Raw genomic sequence first — 17,847 nt, 5'->3', positions numbered from 1 at the left:
AACACGTCTTCACTGCTCTAAACTCATTCCATGAAGATCTCTATGCTGTTCTTGAGCTAATCTGAAGGCCACATTAAGTTTGGAGGTCTATAGTAATTGACTCTGCAGAAAGTTGGCGACCTCTGCGCACTATGAGCCTCAGCATCCGCGGACCCCATGCTGTCATCTTACGTGGCCTACCACTTCATGGCTGAGTTGCTTTTGTCCAATCGCTTCCACTTTTGTTATAATACAACTGACAGTTGACTGTGGAATATTTATTAGTGAGGAAATTTCATGACTGGACTTGTTGCACACGTGGCATTGTATCAGGGTACCACACTGGAATTCACTGAGCCCCTGAGAGCGACCCACTTTCACAAATGTTTGTAGAAGCAGTCTGCATGCCTAGGTGCTTGGCTTTATACACACCATCTCATATATATATATACACATATATATATATATATATATATATATATATATATATATATATATATATATATACACATACATACACACATACATATATGAGCTACTTAAGCTTACCTACATAAGCTTATCATATCAACTGACATAACTCTACATAAGTATTTATATATACTTATTCCAATAGGAGTTCAAATTTATTGATCAAATTCAGCTAAAGTAGTGTTTATAACAGATGGCGCCTATTGGAATAAACGTTTATAAACATTTATGTAGGGCTATGTCAGTTGTTATGAAAAGCTTATGTAAGTGTCATGTAGCCTTATGAACAGCACCCTACAGTAAAGTGTTACCAAATTATGAAATACATTCACCTCCACTAAGTGCCTACCATAACAGGCAGCTCTGAGTGTCACTGAGGACAGCTAAATCTGTTTTCATGCTGAAGTGCTCCCAGCTCGTTCAGGATCCAGAGCGGACCCCTTTTCACTAAGGCTCTTTGTCCAGGGCTAACCTGCCTAGCATCTCAGAGCTGTGGAGAGTAAAGGAGTGGTGACATAGGCAGAACAGGGTCTCTGGGCTTAGCAGGACAGTCTGGTTGAACAAGGGGGACAAGTGTCAGTTATTTACTGCAGTTTCATGAGATTGTGGACCAATTATTACTTCGGTAGACAGTTGCATTTGCATGTTCGTGCATGTTTGTTTTTGTATATTGTATCTGAATGATTTTTTCTGATCTGGCCAGTATTTTAGGTGAAGACATGAATATGTACGCATGCGAGCATTTGTTATTCATCATCACATTATTAATTTTTGTAATACTGATATTGCAGAATGCTGCAATATACAGGTAAGTCGTCCATCACAATGTTCTTTGTAAGCATGTAGGCATGTCAAAATTCACCAGTGTCTGGCCTATATAACTCAACTCTATTGTGTTTGTGTTTGTGCATTGGTACCTATAGATGACTCCATGTTGGTGCAGGAACATGAGGGCAGATGTGACTTCAGCAGCATAGAAACGTGAACGAGCTTCATCAAACTTTCGTGAGCGCTGGATCTGAAACATCAGGTCTCCACCATTCACATATTCCATAACAAAGAATAATCGATCCTGCAGAGAAACAGAGAGAGAGAGTGTGAGGGGTAAACTGCTCATAATCTTTGATCATACACATGTGCTAAGCCTTTCGTGGCAGTTTCAGGTGCAAATTGGACATGTTGTGCCTATTCATTATGCACGGCCCATGAGTCTAAACATGCAGTTTATAGGTCAAGTGCATGGCAAAATGCAAAATGAATACATACTGCATATGCTTTTGAGGGAGTATGTAAACATGTGTGCCACCATGGTCAAATTACATGTCTAAGAAAATAAATACTCTCTCTAATATGTCTGTTCTCTCCTCTAACTCTATGGAGAACATACTTCTGCATAAAACCCCAATTCCAATGAAGTTGGGACGTTGTGTAAAACATAAATAAAAACAGAATACGATGATTTGCAAATCCTTTTCAACTTATATTCAGCTGAATACACTACAAAGACAAGATATTTAATGTTCAAATGGATAAACTTTATTGTTTTTTGCAAATATTCACTCATTTTGAATTTGATGCCTGCAACACGTTCCAAAGAAGTTGGGACAGAGGCAACAAAAGACTGGAAAAGTTGAGGAATGCTCTAAAAACACGTGTTTTGAACATTTCACAGGTGAACAGGTTAATTAGAAACAGGTGAGTGTCATGATTGGGTATAAAGGGAGCATCCCTGAAAGGGAGCATCCACTTTACAACTGCGTGAGCAGATAGTACTACAGTTTAAGAATAACGTTTCTCAACATGCAGTTGCAAGGAATTTAAGGATGTAATCATCTACAGTCCATAATATCATCAAAAGATCAAGAGCAATCTCTGCAAGTAAGCAGCAAGGCAGAAAACCAACACTGAATGATGTTCAATCTTGACCTTTGGTTGAAATTTGTTTGAAATTTGATATCATTCTGTATAACGGATATTCCCACTAGGGCTCAGGAACACTTCAGAGAACCATTGTCAGTGAACACAGTTCGTCGAGGAAAAGGACTGTCCGGATTGTTATCAGCGCAAAGTTCAAAAGCCAAGTTAGTGCCCATGGCATGGGTAACTTGCACATCTGTGAAGGCACCATTAATGCTGAAAGGTACAAACAGGCTTTGGAGCAACATATGCTGCCATCCAAGCAACGTCTTTTTCAGGGACATCCCTGTTTATTTCAGCAAGACAATGCCAAGCCACATTCTGCACGTGTTACAACAGTGTGGCTTCATAGTAAAAGAGTGCAGGTACTGTCTCCCATTGAAAATGTGTGGCGCATTATGAAGCGCAAAATATGACAACAGAGACCCCGGACTGTTGAGCAAGTGAAGTTGTACATCAAGCAAGAATGGGAAAGAATTCCACCTACAAAGCTTCAACAATTACTGTCTTCAGTTCCCAAATGCTTATTGAGTGTTGTTAAAAGGAAAGGTGATGTAACACAGTGGTAAACATGCCCCTGTCCCAACTTCTTTGGAACGTGTTGCAGGCATCAAATTCAAAATGAGTGAATATTTGCAAAAAACAATAAAGTTTATCCATTTGAACATTAAATATCTTGTCTTTGTAGTGTATTCAATTGAATACAGGTTGAAAAGGATTTGCAAATCATCGTATTCTGTTTTTATTTATGTTTTACACAATGTCTCAACTTCATTGGAATTGGGGTTGTATAAAGCTATGGTACATATTTTAATACATAGATTAGGGATGTAATGACCCTGAAATCAAAACCAAAACCGATGTATAAATGTCTATGAATGGAACCATGATACATCAAACTTTTGCATACCTAATAATGTACCTAATGTACCTAATAAATCGTCATCTCAGTGTAAACTTTTCTTATCAGAGTATGTGACACCTGTCTTAATGCTGCAGTACTTTTCCTAATCGACAAAAAAATAAAACAATCCTAAAAATAGTGCAAGCACAAATGTAAGTTAACAATGTGCATTCACCAGCGCAACGGGATAAGTCCTTTTAAATCCAGGCTGATGAAGCGCTGTAGCGTCAGGGGAATAAGAAAGGAAAGGTCAGTCTTCCTGCATTCCTGTTGTGTGATGTGGGAAATGGGAGGGAACATGGACAGATATCCACTTAACTGTTCCTCATCATGTGCCATTGTTTTCTCTCCCTACAGAGCTAAGGATAAGGAAGCTAAGACACATATTTTATAATATCTTTACAATGAAACAATGCCATGCCTCTGATGGTAAGGAAGAGGCTCCAGTTTAGCTTTACAGGTCTACTAAGCTCAGTCCTGAAATATCTCTCTCACTACAACCTGCACACACCCACACATATGCACACTCTGTGGGAAGTCAAGGTCAAAGGACAGAGGCGATGCTCTGTTACTATCAGGAAGCGGAACTTTCTCCAAGGATGTGTGGGGAAAGGCAATAACACTTTTTCTGACGGTCTCTATAAAAAGGTTAATGCCAGTCTACTGTGCACAGCATGACTAAGTACTGTTAAAGTGGTACTGCTAAGGAAGCACTGGAGGAAATGTCGCATTCTACGTTAATACACATTCTGGGAAATGTGTAAATGAAGAAATCTTAAAGAATTTAGCCATATAGGTCAGAAGAGTTTACATAGGTTAAAAGATAAATACAATAAACAGAGGAGGAGAACTGGAGTTAAACGGTGAGACTGCACACATGGGAAATTAGAATTCATATTAACATGTTCTACAACTTCTAACTGACACAAATATCTTTGAATTGTTTCTACTGACAGACAGCGCTCTCACATGAGTGCATGACTGCACACCAAATTCAGTTTGTCTTTATTCGGAAGAAAGATTTAAACAGGATGCTAAAATAATTTGCTTAAATGCACCAAGAACTCTGGAGGAGGCCCACCCAATCAAACATGAACAAACAGTGCCTGCTCCTAATTAGAAATGGACAAATAGTGCCTTCCGGTTTGGATGAGGCACAGCAGAATGGCTCTGATTGACAGATAGCAGCCCAGAGACTGCACATTGTCTGCTCTCTGTGATAGTGTGATTTTCAATACTGAAACAATAAAGAAACAGCCCACATTAACTAGTCCAATTCATATGACATAGCAAGAACATCAAGAGATCAATAGAACATACTTCTTATGTTACAAACCAAGAAAACAAACACCAAGAAGGCCAAAACAAGCACGGAGCATGGACCCCCCGAGCAGAAAAAAGGGAAATGCAGAGCTAACAAATATTTCATATAAGAAACGTCATACGTGTGCATGTGTTTGGACAACACTGTGTACTGGAGCAGATGGGTGGTGTAAGGAAATGTCTGTTTAGTCTCTGCTGTGCTTATATAACATGTTATGAAAGGCATTTTCAATGGTTCCTGTTTTGCAGGTGGAAGGTGGTGATGGATCAGTTACTGCATGGGGAATACATACATAGACAATCGTATGCAAAGTATGAACTTAGACAAATGACATGTTTTGTTCACAAACAGCTTAAATAATTGTGCTAGCTCAAGTTATTTAAGGGAGACAAGCAAGCTAAAATATAACATAGATATTTTATGTAGTTTAACAGGTTCAAGTAGAAGCTGCTTTTAGTTGTGTTTTCATATTCTCATGAATATCCATCCATCCATCCATCCATTTTCTAAGCCGCTTCTCCGTCAGGGTCGCGGGGGGGTGCTGGAGCCTATCCCAGCAGTCATCGGGCGGAAGGCAGGATACGCCCTGGACAGGTCGCCAGTCCATCGCAGGGCAGACAGACAGACACAGACAGTCACTCACACCCAGGGGTAATTTAGCATGTCCAATTGGCCTGACTGCATGTCTTTGAACTGTGGGAGGAAACCGGAGAATCACACAGATATTTGTATGGATTCTGTACCATAAAAGTATTTTTTTTTTCATCATATGCATTTTTTGACTACTGAACTGTGTGCATACATCACAGAATGCAGAGAACTCACTCTTTCGGTAGCAGCATGATACCACTATTGTGAAGCGGGTTTGTTGTTAGATTCTAAGAGAAGAGTTTCCAACAGCAGCCATAAAGGAAGTATGAAATTTCAATATAATTTTCGTTTAAAATTTGCTTACCAAATTTTGTATTTAGTATTATTCCATTTCGTCAGCAGTGCATATGTACTATTGAAGTTAATTTTTAACTCTGATTTTCTTCCTCATGGACTGCTGTGTTTCAAGTTTTTTGGACTTTGGGACCAAATGGTCAAAGGAAAAGTCGTCCCCAGTGCAGAAGTCAGCAAAGCTTTACAGCAGAAAACTGCAACTTCCAGGGAAATTTAATCACCACATAAATGACAAGTGTGACAAAGTTTCAATTCAAGAACTATCTTGTGATGAAGTTTCAAACCAAGAACAATCTTTACTTCTGTAGGGAAAATAGAAGCATGACATTTTTTCAGCTGTGTTTCCAATGTCAAATCTTCATGACAATTTTGAACATCTTGAAATAATTTTGAAACATGCCATGAAATTCCGCTGAATGCTCACTTTCTCTGCACCAATTCAATAGCTGACAAAGATTGTAAGTACACAAAGGTCTGATATTGATTTATTTCACAGATAATTGATAAGCCTGCAGTCCTTTTTCTGGAGCTGGAGTTTGGGACACAATGTGAAGCAACGCCTGCTTCTTTCCTCCAGATAACAACAGCAATCCTTCCACTTCATGTTTCAGTTCACAATTATCAACTGTGGTAAAACAGTCAAATATTGCCTGTGTAATGTCTGCTCACATCTTACATGACTCACCTTTTGAAAATAATGCAGATTATTTCAACTCTGACGTGCATGCATTAATTACTAAAGATAGTGTCTTGCAACAATGTAAACCCACAAGGTTTAAAGAATCAAATACTTAATGACATGATGGATTTCATTTCTACAAGGGCAAATAAATTGTTACTTGTACCACTGGCTTCTCTAACCCATCACTAAAGTGTAGAGACATTTCTGAGAAAGTAATCTGGTAAAAGCAAACCTTTCATGTCTCTCTTCTCCTGCATGAATTCATCTTTCAGTCTAATTGCAGTGTCTCCTCCTGCATATGCCATAAAGAACATAGCCCTTCCATTTCAAAAGAGTGTATATATTGCATGTATTTCTGTTGATATCTCTGAAACATTTCTTGTTTCCCATGATGTGTCTTAATGTGTTTTCTGATTTTTAAAAAATGAAACATTTAAAAAACATTCTGTTGCGGCGCAAACAAACATGACCGTGGTCAGCTTAAATAATTGTGTTCAGACGGTTATGTAGTGGTGAGCGGGGCATAAAACAATGCAGGGTAAATGTGAAATGGTTATTTCATGCACTCAAACAAGTGGAACCTGCTTCTTAATCATATCACCATAGCAAAGTTATCTGCTAATTTTGACAGCAATTTGAGAGATTTCTCCAGATCCACACATACTTTTTTATCATAATATTTTTGCATTACTAAATTGTGCATAAGTGACAGAACTGACTTCTCTTCTAAGGACCATATGAGTCTGTGTGTTGACCATATGAATTCAAAACAGTACATTTTTGGGAAGTTTTTTAGGTACCAATTCATCAAAAATGTACTACAGACGTCATGCAAACAGAACATATTTCAGTTTTATCGTTCTGATGCTTGCTGTTCTATGAGATCAAAATTAAATTTGCCCTGATAAACCAACTCTCTTTTCAATAATCATATTTATTTTTCTCAATATGTTTTTTGTGCAAGTTGTGTAGTTTAAACAGCATAGAATTGTACTGAATTAAGAAAAAGCAAAGCATGTGCCCCACACTCCCCTAATTGTGACAGGCCTACAGATGAGCTTTAGAAGTGTTTTCCTCCTGCACTATGTTAGTATGTCTATCTCTGTCCATTGCTTGGATGGAAATTACATAAAATTCATGAACGCTAACAGCACAAAGGAAGCAAAATGCGGAACCAGAACTAAGCATTCAGTAACATTAGCGGCACCTAAAGAACATGAAAAGTAGTGAAAGAGAGGAACACAAAAATGGGAAATGGAATGGGAATTAAATTTTCACAGAGAGGGAAAAGCTGACTGTGCTTTTGCCACAATTGCTGAGTGTTCAGAGTCATAATGTCACTTATTAATCTGCTTGTGGGAGAGGGAGGGAGGGAGGGAGGGAGGGAGAGAGAGAGAGAGAGAGAGAGGCAGAGACAAAGAAGAAGGAAGAGTACGATTTCTAAATCAGCTTGTGTTTCTTCTGGAAGGGTACCAGTTCCCACAGAGTGATAGAGTGCTACAGTGTACCAAACACACATACAGAGAGTGAGAACTTTTCACACACAGAGAGTGCACAATAATGAAACCCAAAAAAGACAGAACACAAACTGACAGGCCACCCAAAAGTGCATGTGTGGTCAAAGTGGAGTGGGCAGATGGAGCATGTCCTTGAGAACATGTTCACTAATCAGAGCAGAATGAAAACAGACGAAACACACACGAGGAAGAAAGACTGAGACAGATGAAAGCCAGGCTGTTGGTGAGACTGTCTTTGTCCAGAACTTCACACTCCAAAACTCCAGAATCTGCCCTATGTATCATCCTGTCCCACACACTAAACTACGGCTGGCCAGTATACTGAAAACACAATTTATAGAGTGCAAAATTAATAGAGGGGTGGTATTTCCACACAGCACCACAGTATTCTCATCTGCATAACACTGAACTGAGAATTAAATGATTTATGACTGAGAAATCTGAGGCATGTTTGAAGCTATTAAATTGTCAGTATATGCAAATATGACCTCACATTTACACTGAATTCTGTATTAACATCTGTAGTTCTTAAAAACTTTGTGCTGTTCATGGAATAACTGTTGCTTAGCAAGCATAGCCTAATATTAATAAAAAAACAGTGATTAGTGGAGGAACTACATATTGCAATGACTAACAATAAATGTAATTGTTTCTTGAACATTGGTGTGTTTATTGTATTGTATTTTGTTGACATTTTATTGTATATAATGTCACATCTAACAACGCTTATGCCACACCTACATCAACACTATATCACACCTAACAATCATTCTTTGAAGGCCCATATCCTACATTGTTCTTGCATTTTGCCTCTAAATTTATAACATTTGTCTGGCTGTATGTACGAAAACAATCATAATTTATTTATACATGACCATTTGCCTACCAGTCTTTATCCAATATAATGAAACAGGCTGTTTGGTTACTGTGCCTGTGACTTTTTTTGTAAATTTGTAAATGAACCTTGTTCTGATAGGACACCCTACACTGTGCCTCATTCAGAAATTATGCCTGGTTAAAACACTCTTTTAACTTAAACTTAAGTATGAAGGGGCAGAGCTAACCTGTATGCTGAATATGTGTATATATGTACATGTGATGGTTAGCGTGACAAAACCAGGCTATTTTTGCAGTTTAGTAACCATATATGGACTGTATGGACTGGGAAGCAAATGGCATGTTTGAAACATTAAGCATAGTACAAATGCACAGCATCACAGCTGAGTGGTTTATTACATTAATATTGCTCAAAAACAATTATATAACACTTCAAACACGGTTCTTCACACAAATCTAGCCAACCTACATGTGTTCCTGTTAAGTGCTATTCATGAAAGTTGGTCAAGTTCTATTTTCACTGTTGTGCATTATACATCTTATCTAGAGCTCCATCATCTATAATGTTGTATACCTGGCTATTAAACAAAGCAGATACTGCCCAGGCTTACATAAGACTTTTACCTTCTGCATATATGTGGCACAGTAGCCATATTAATTGCAGTAATCTCCATAGGAAGGGTTTTGCTCCAAAACACATTAAAGCCACATTAAAGGGGGGGGGCTGGTGCTCAATGGAAAAGAGAAAGGGGCAACCAGAATGTGAATGAAACCTACTTTCATTTATAAACACTCTTACCAAGATTGAAATCATTTTTCAGAAGAAAAAGTGCTAAAGGGTTTTCCAAGGCAGCAGAAATACTTGCTTTACAGCCCAGAGCTCTGAATCAACAATGTCCAACATGCAAACCTACAAAACCTTCCACTACACTATCTAATTGCTATATATCAGTGTGTTACAGATGTATTTAAGAGTTAAACAGAGCATGGCATAAATGCCTGTTTTCACCCCATCACAAAACTTGGTGTAGCTCCTTCCTGTCACATCACTTTATTATGGAATGTGATGCTGACATTGTTAATGCTTTATGGTCTGGATTATCAGTACTTTTGTATTGCATGCATGTGCAAGAAGTTGGAGTTACTGTGATGAAATCTCCACATGCAGCCTGTACTGCACCACAGGGGGCACTCAAGAATGAAGCTAGTGGACTGCGAGCCGAGAATCTTAACTCTTTTCATCTATGCCTCGCTCAAATTTATCTTGAAGAATGGTCATATGAAACATTATTATTAGTTGTGCCAGCAAATACAACACAGGCTCAAGACCCACTTGAAGTTTATCTATACACATGCCTGCCTCTTTTATGAATTCTGTTGTTGGGAGTGGGCTTTACTCGTACAAGTTATATTAATGCATACTATGGTTAATACCACCTTTAATTAATACCAAAGTGCGTTACACATCAGTTTTTATTCAAACTTCTTCTTGTGTCAATTGAATGCAAGGAACTTTGGAATGAAAGTCATTATACTACAATGTTATTTATCAAAGCCTAATACCTCAAAGGTCAGGACAAAGGCCTTGATGAGCTAGAACTAGACAGTATGCAGTGGCCAGATAAAATGACCTCAGGCCAGCCTTCAGCTGGACATGGTTAGGAGAGAGGTCATTTTCTTAAGAGCTGCATTCTTTTACTCTTGGGGTTGTTGTATTTCATCTTGCACAAATGCACAAGAATGAAACAAACACAATTCACACCCATTAAAAGCAAACCTGCAAAAACATCACATTCTAAGTGTGGCCTCAAGAAAAACAAAGGGATAAAGGGAAACAATGACACACACACACATCTTTTGTTCTTGGAGACTGTTTAACAGCTAAATTTGCTGTGTGTCTAAGCAAGTTCCTGGAATGTGAGCACTCCACCTAGCAGTTCTTTAACTTGCTCTCACACCTGAAGCATACTTACTTAAACATACACTTTGCTTCTTTAAGTATCAAGAAATGCTGCTTTTCCGGCAAAAGACAGCTTGCCTTAACCAAACACTGCTATGTCACACTGCTACATCAAAGACTGAATTAGTGCTGGCCCTGGCATCTAAATTTGGTGTAGTTTTACATTTGAAAAAAGACAGAGAATTTGGAAGAGTGAATCCCACACACACAAAAAAAGAAATCAAAAGCAAATGAGCGGCACAGGACTTCAGTCTTTTCAACCACAGGGGAAACACTGGAAAAAATCAGACACATTGTTGGAGTTTTTAAACACTTTTGTTGCTGTGTGTGATCCACTTTATGTGTATATACAACACCGATATCACCAATGTGAAAAAATAATCCCCCCCCTAAACAACTGCAACCAAATGCTTTCAATGACTGGTATTCAGTCTTTCACATCGCTGTGTCATTTTGGAGGAATTTATACCCACTCTACTTTGAAAAATTGTTTTAGTTCAGCTTTAGTTCAGACTGAAGGGCTTTCAAGCGTAAACTGCCCATTTAGGATCATGCCAAAGCATCTCAATGAGGTACAAGTCAGGACTTTGACTAGGCCACTCCAAAACCTCAATTTTGCTTCTTTTAGCCTTTCAGAGATGGACTTGCTCTTGCTGATGACTGTGTGTGCCTAGTTGAATTAAACAACATGTGCTAGTGCTAGTTGGTCTTAGCTAACTCTTTCCTTCAGTTAATCAAACGAGCACATACATATATTTTGCATGAACATTTCTAATTATCTTAAAAGTAAAAATTTTTCTTTTTCCTCCTGTAAAGTTTTCCTTTCTGACATTGAATATTTAGTTATGACAACAACACACACACATCATCTAAACCGCTCATCATTCAGGGTTACAGTGGGGTGCTGGAGCCTATCCCTATCCCAGCTGTCATTGGGCAGAAGGCAGGATACACCCTGGACAGGTCACCAGTCCATCGCAGGGCAGATAGACAGACATACACACTCACACCTAGGGGCAATTTAGCATGTCCAATTGGCCTGACTGCATGTCTTGGGACTGTGGGAGGAAACCAGAGTACCCAGAGGAAACCCACACAGACAGAGGGAGAACATACAAACTCCACACAGAAAGGACCCTGGTTGTCTGGCCGGGAATTGAACCCAGGCCCTTCTTGCTGTGAGGCGACAGCACGATCCCACTGCGCCACCGTGCCACTTTATGACAACAATGATACATATATAATATGTATATATAGTGCACATAGCTCGTATACTCTCCAGAAAAAGCACTGACCAATTGAATGGGACACTCTGGAACAACTGCACATGAGCTTAAGGTCAATAGGTCCAAGTGTTGGCTAATCGTACATCTCTCATCTGCCTTCACATGCATATGAACTTGAGTGACATCCCATTCTTAATACATAGGGTTTCATATGATCTCAGCCCACCCTTTGCAGCTATAACAGCTTCAACTCTTCTGGGAAGGCTTTCCACAAGGGTTAGGAGTGTGTTTATGGGAATTTTTGACCATTCTTCCAGTAGCACATTTGTGAGGTCAGACACTGATGTTGGAAATTGTCCAAAATCTCTCGGTCTGCTGAAGCATTAAGAGTTCCTTTCACTGGAACTAAGAGGCCAAGCCCAACACCTGAAAAAGCAACTCCACACCATAATCCCACCTCCACCAAACTTTACACTTGGCACAATCTAGTCAGATAAGTACCGTTCTCCTGGCAACTGCCAACCCCAGACTGGTCCATCAGATTGCCAGATGGAGAAGCATGATTCGTCACTCCAGAGAACATGTCTCCACTGCTTTAGAGTCCAGTGGCGCTGAGCTATACATTCAATGCTTTGCATTGCACTTGATGTTGTAAGGCTTAGATGCAGCTGCTCGGCCATGGAAACCCATTCCATGAAGCTCTCTACGCACTGTTGTTGAGGTAATCTGAAGCTCACATTAAGTTTGGAGGTCTGTAGCGATCGACTCTGCAGAAAGTTGCCAACCTCTGTGCACTATGCGCCTCAGCATCCGCTGACCCTGCTGTCATTTTACGTGGTAAAATTGTACTTTGTAGTACTTCATGGCTGAGTTGCTGTCGTTCCTATATATATATATATATATATATATATATATATATATATATATATATATTTATTTATTTAACTTCTAAATTGCAAGTCTGGCTAATCCCCACCTTTCTTCTATGTTCTTCTCCAGTCTTATTTATGATAATGCCTTATAGACTATTTTACTCCACCTCCATGCTCCTCATCTCAACTCAGCTACTCTTCTCACTCCTCTTTTCTTCGCTGTTCTCTTCCTTCTCCTCTCCTCTCTGTTCCTCCTTTGAGTTCTGTCTCTTTCTCTGTGCAGACATGTCTGTCCATGGTCTGGACAGGCCCCTCAGAACCCATTGTGTAATGTTATTTACATTTCTGCGCTGTAATTACGGCCGATAAGAGCATGGCTGTGATCCCAGTGCTGATTAAGAACAGAGCCTGAAGTTCAGCTGGAGTGCATACCCCCCCAATCAATTAATCTCTCTATTTTCCTCTCTTTCCCTCTTTTCTTACTTCAGTTCTCTCTTTAGACATTTCTTCTACTATCCTTTACTGTGCTTTGGCTCCACTGCTTTGTTTCCTGATGGAGCCTTCAGACTCTTAAATGTATATAAAAACCTGTGGTGACTCAGCAGATGTGTGAAAGAGGCAGAGATCAGGCGTCAGGAAAAGAAACTGAGAAAAAAAAGAAAAATATAGACTTGAAGAGTATTCACTCAATGGAATGTGGTCACTGTCATTTTTTAGTTCATAACTTTTATGAACATAAAAATCTGAGCAATGTCAGACTTCTGAGTGGTACCACTGTCCAAGCATTCACCCCAACATCAGGAGATCGTGAGTTTCAATCCCAGAGATGTCCTAGCCATCCATAAATGGTAGTTCAAGAGGAGAAAATGCCTGGTGGGAATTATGTCATGAAACAAAACTAAGCTAAAAGGGAAATTAGTAAAAAAAAAAAAGTCCTAGAGTTCGCCTTAATGAGATGCAGAACTAAAAAATGTGAGTTAGGCGAACTTTGGGCTAAACTAACAAATTTCGGAAACGGTATTCTAAGGTTAATTTACTTCAAGAAATGTAGTGTAATCAGTTACCTTTTTACTGAATATGGATTATTTTTAAAAATATTTTATTAAAGTTACCATTTTATTGAATGTTGCTTTGTGTTTGAGTGACACTAAAACAACAAGCAAATGATTTATTTCATCATGTTTTTGCCCCGTTCCATAAGAATTGTGTAGTTATTGTCTAAAAACCTAATTCTAATCTGTCTTATCAAACCTCATCAACTAGGTGACTACTTCTTAACTAGGAACACAATACTGACAGCTATTTTGCACAAACATGTACAGTCTTGTTGAGTGAAAGCATCAGCCCAAACCACTTTCTGCAAACTCTGCTTACAGCCTAAAGCCAAGAACAGTTTCCTCCCTGCTGGGATGTAAGACTGTGCCAACATCGCCCTCTTCTGGACTGACTTTGTCTGTGATGTCTAAGATGTGTGTCACAGTACACCACCTGCTGGACAAACACTCGAAGGAGTAGGAAATGATTTTGCTATCACACTGTGAATCAACAACTCAGTCAACCATTTCTCCGTTATAAATTACAGTAACTGAGAGGTCTGTGGTGGGCTGATCATTAGCCCTCAGAAGGCAGAGCTTTGGCCAATAATATCTAAAAAGCTACCGTTATGTGTACAATCTTTCTGTGAAAAGAAAATCATTCTTCTCATTATTGGTATCTAATTTCTTGACAGCAAAACAAAGAAAAATGTTTTAAGTGCAACCAATGGATATAGAAAGTAAAGTGAATTTAAGTGTAGTTCAACACATAAGTAACAAATAACTATAAAATTACATTATAATAATTACGTAACTGGGATTTAGTAATTCTAGAAATTCATTAAATAGTTGAAAAAGTGGCTCAGCCATATAGATTTACAGTGGTCATAAAAAGTGGTGATCTCCCCTTTAAAAATAGGTTGTCAAGGGTTCTTCAGTAGTTCTGTATAGAGCTGTGAACATGTGAAGAACTTTTTGAATGCATAAATAGTTCTTTGCACTGGCTAATTTGTTCTTCATGATGATGAAAACGTGCTCTTTATGATTTTCTTAAGAAGCATTTTAGAAGTCCTGCTACTGTTAAAAGTCAAAGAATATTTTTTGGTACTATACAGAATCATTTTCTTCTAAGAGTGTACACATGGCTGCCACTGTTGTAATTTATTTGTAATCTGTTTTTTTTTTTGTTTTGGTCATAGTTTGGTTGGGGATTCATTATAGTTTACTTGCAGCTTGCCTGTGGTTTGGTAGTGTTTTGAGTGAAGTTTGGCTTGATTGTGGTTTGCTCATTGCTTGGTTGTGGTCTCACCATCACTGGGCATTAATCCCATACCTTGGTCTGGAAGCAGCAGAAGAGTTGGGTTAGGTACGGGTGTTTTCTGGCCAATGCCAGAATGCGTTTTTCAGTCAGAGTGCAGTCAACATCATCATCCTGCAAGATCACATCTTTCTTCAGCACCTTTACAGCGTACACCTCATCTGTTCCTTTGAGTTCTGCTAGCATCACCTACAGAATAGATGAGGGAGACTCTTCATTTTATAGTTGAAAATGCTGCATTTGTTACAGCTACTCTTGTAATGTAACATTTAGGGGGCTCAGGTGTCTACCTTGCCAAAGCTGCCTTTGCCCAGAACTTTGATGAAGGAGAAGTCAGTCAGGTTCATCCTCTTCGACTGGACACTTTTCACGTCTCCGTTCTCACGGCCCTCATTCACTGAGCCCTGGAGCCCACTGCCTATGGAGGAAGAGGAAGACTTGTGCTCCTGGCCAAATGACAAAGCTTTACGGATGCTTTCAAGCTCTGACAGCTCTGACATGGAGAGAAAAATAAACAATTCAGGGTTAAAAGCAGAGGAAGAACAATATGAGAGAAAGAAAGAATAACATCCATGTCATATCAAAACCTCTGAATTTTCTACTATAAAATTATTTTTAGAAATATAAGGTCTTCATTACCCTGATCACAGGGTGAGGTTGGAGCTGATTTGCAGCGGTCAGATTCCTCTGTTGAGGCAGGCTCAGAGGAGGCTGGCTGGGCATCCTGGCCTGGAGTCAGCTGCAGAGAGATACAAATATGAAACGTCCTCCTCTCCACCTCATTTAATCCCACTGCACTTTATTGTGATTTCTATCATTCTCTAATCTACCACCACCCCTCTCTAGTCAATCATCATCATGATTATCATCACTTATATTCATTCATTTCAAAATTACAATCATCTTTTTAATCCACGCTGTAAGAACATACATTCAATTGATTTTGATAGTTTTATAACTCAATCCCGCCCCTGGCCCAGGAGGTATATTTGCCTTTTTTCTGCGCTGGGTGCTGTTGGAGATTTTGTCTGGCGTCACTCCAAGATCAGACAAAACTTTAGCGATTCCTCTAGCATCCACTCCACAGTTAGGAGCTACATTAGTCTCACAACGCCGGTGCACATTCATCTTGCAAACTGAAACACAAACACACAGAAAGGAAATATCAAAAGCCACCTTGCTATATTTTTCTTGAATATTTTGCTAACCCAGGGGTTGGGAACTCAGATGTTAAGAAGAGCCATTCTGTTCTTTCAACAAAACTCAAACCACCTCGGGAGCCACATTTTATGCCCATTTTACTTGACTATAAATATTTATCAATATGTGCTAATGTCCTAGTATAGGCCAAATAAATATAATATGAATGAAAATGCAGACTTACTTTGCTCTACTTTAAGTTTTAGCTCAGCTATAGCCCCTTTTCTTGCATCTCCAGCAGGAAACTTTTCCGCAAATGTAGAATAGCTACTTGTAAAGCATTTGACTTTTTACGAGACTGAAGTCAGCTTCTTATTCACCAGCTTCTTGTTTGAATTTCCCTTTCTGCCTTAAATAGTGCCTGAGGTGCCAAAATGTAACTGTTGCACCATTTAAAGTAGAACAGGGAAATTTCAAAAAAGAAGCTGGTGACTTTTTGGTGTTTAACAGTTTCTCGAGGGCTTATACATGCAAGTAAGTCCACTTAAGTGCCTTTTTGTTAGCTAAGCAAGATTGTTGTCTGTGTTGCTATGTGATCAGCAGTCTGTGCTCCAACTTTAGGGATGAAGGGTGAATTAGCACATATAGGCTACAACAAGTTTAGCGTTTAAGACTATTTATTGTTATAGCTACATTAACTTCAGTGTTTGAGACCATTTATTGTTAAATTGTGTGTTAAAATGATCTGCAAAGCTTTATGTTACTGTAGGATTATTTTATTTTTATCTAAAAATCATATTCTGCAGTGGAGACTTAAGAAGGTAGTAAGACAGCTGCATGTTATCGACCCCTGTGCTAACCTAATTTTCACAACATTAAAAAAAAAAATTCCCATAATGCCTCACCTTTGCACTGCAGCCCTTGCCGCATCAGTCCCCACAGTAAAGAGCCGCAGTGGTCACAGAAGGTAGGTACTTTATAGTTGTGAATACTGAACTTGTGAGGCATGTTTACACTGAAGCGTTGAGAGCCAACCTGTGCACAAAAACTACATTACCCACAATGCTCACTGTTCAATTGTACTGGATACGTTCTAATTTAGATATTCAAGTCTGCAAAAATGAATTAAATCAGAGTGATTGCTGACCTCTTCTGGAGTGTCATCCTGCTTTTTTAGGCCAGGACACTTTGTGATAATGAGCTCATGACATCGTTTATGGACCACACAGGTACACACTGCCAGAACAGCACACAAATCAACACACTGCAGTACACAGCAATAAAACAATATGAAATGATAATATTTAAGGAATGCTGACCTCAGAACCAGTCTGAGGATTTAGTGTGACTCATTCTAAATTTTCATTTGCACAGCATGAGGACATTTCAGAAGAAACTTTCCAGGAAATCCTGACCTCTACTATGGTAATATATGAATTTTTGACATTCTAGGGTAAAGAAAGCTTGTCACATATGTAGAAGTGAATGGTGCCAACCTTGACACTGGTATCCCTGTTTTCCTAACACACCCCTGCAAAGATGACACAGAAAACATGTGTTAGACAAAGCCGATGTCACGCTCTGTCAGTCTGTATACATGTCTGAATTTTCCATGGTATGGGATTGCAGTCAAAATTCTGCATATCCACTGCTGACCAGCAGAGGGGGCCTTTAGCACAAGAAAGGTCACTTACTGGTGGGGAAAAAAGACAACATTGTCT

General features: G+C 39.0%; 1 protein-coding gene across 1 annotated transcript in view; it reads right to left on the bottom strand.

The window, feature by feature from the left end:
• prkcea (protein kinase C, epsilon a) overlaps window positions 1-17,847 on the bottom strand; it is an 85,516-nt gene that overhangs the window by 25,348 nt on the left and 42,321 nt on the right. The window contains exons 4-11 of the mRNA XM_017702955.2: window positions 17,623-17,657; window positions 17,274-17,362; window positions 17,032-17,161; window positions 15,980-16,122; window positions 15,626-15,725; window positions 15,277-15,479; window positions 15,002-15,175; window positions 1,368-1,522 (exon numbers count right to left, since the gene is read on the bottom strand). Coding sequence (XP_017558444.1) covers window positions 1,368-1,522; window positions 15,002-15,175; window positions 15,277-15,479; window positions 15,626-15,725; window positions 15,980-16,122; window positions 17,032-17,161; window positions 17,274-17,362; window positions 17,623-17,657 — 1,029 coding nt within the window. The remainder of the gene's footprint in view (window positions 1-1,367; window positions 1,523-15,001; window positions 15,176-15,276; window positions 15,480-15,625; window positions 15,726-15,979; window positions 16,123-17,031; window positions 17,162-17,273; window positions 17,363-17,622; window positions 17,658-17,847) is intronic.

This window comes from Pygocentrus nattereri, chromosome 13 (assembly GCF_015220715.1).
Source record: "Pygocentrus nattereri isolate fPygNat1 chromosome 13, fPygNat1.pri, whole genome shotgun sequence".
NCBI classification, from domain to species: Eukaryota; Metazoa; Chordata; class Actinopteri; order Characiformes; family Serrasalmidae; genus Pygocentrus; species Pygocentrus nattereri.
The sequence above is the reverse complement of the archived record's forward strand: the minus strand, read 5'-3'. Positions and strand labels throughout refer to the sequence as shown.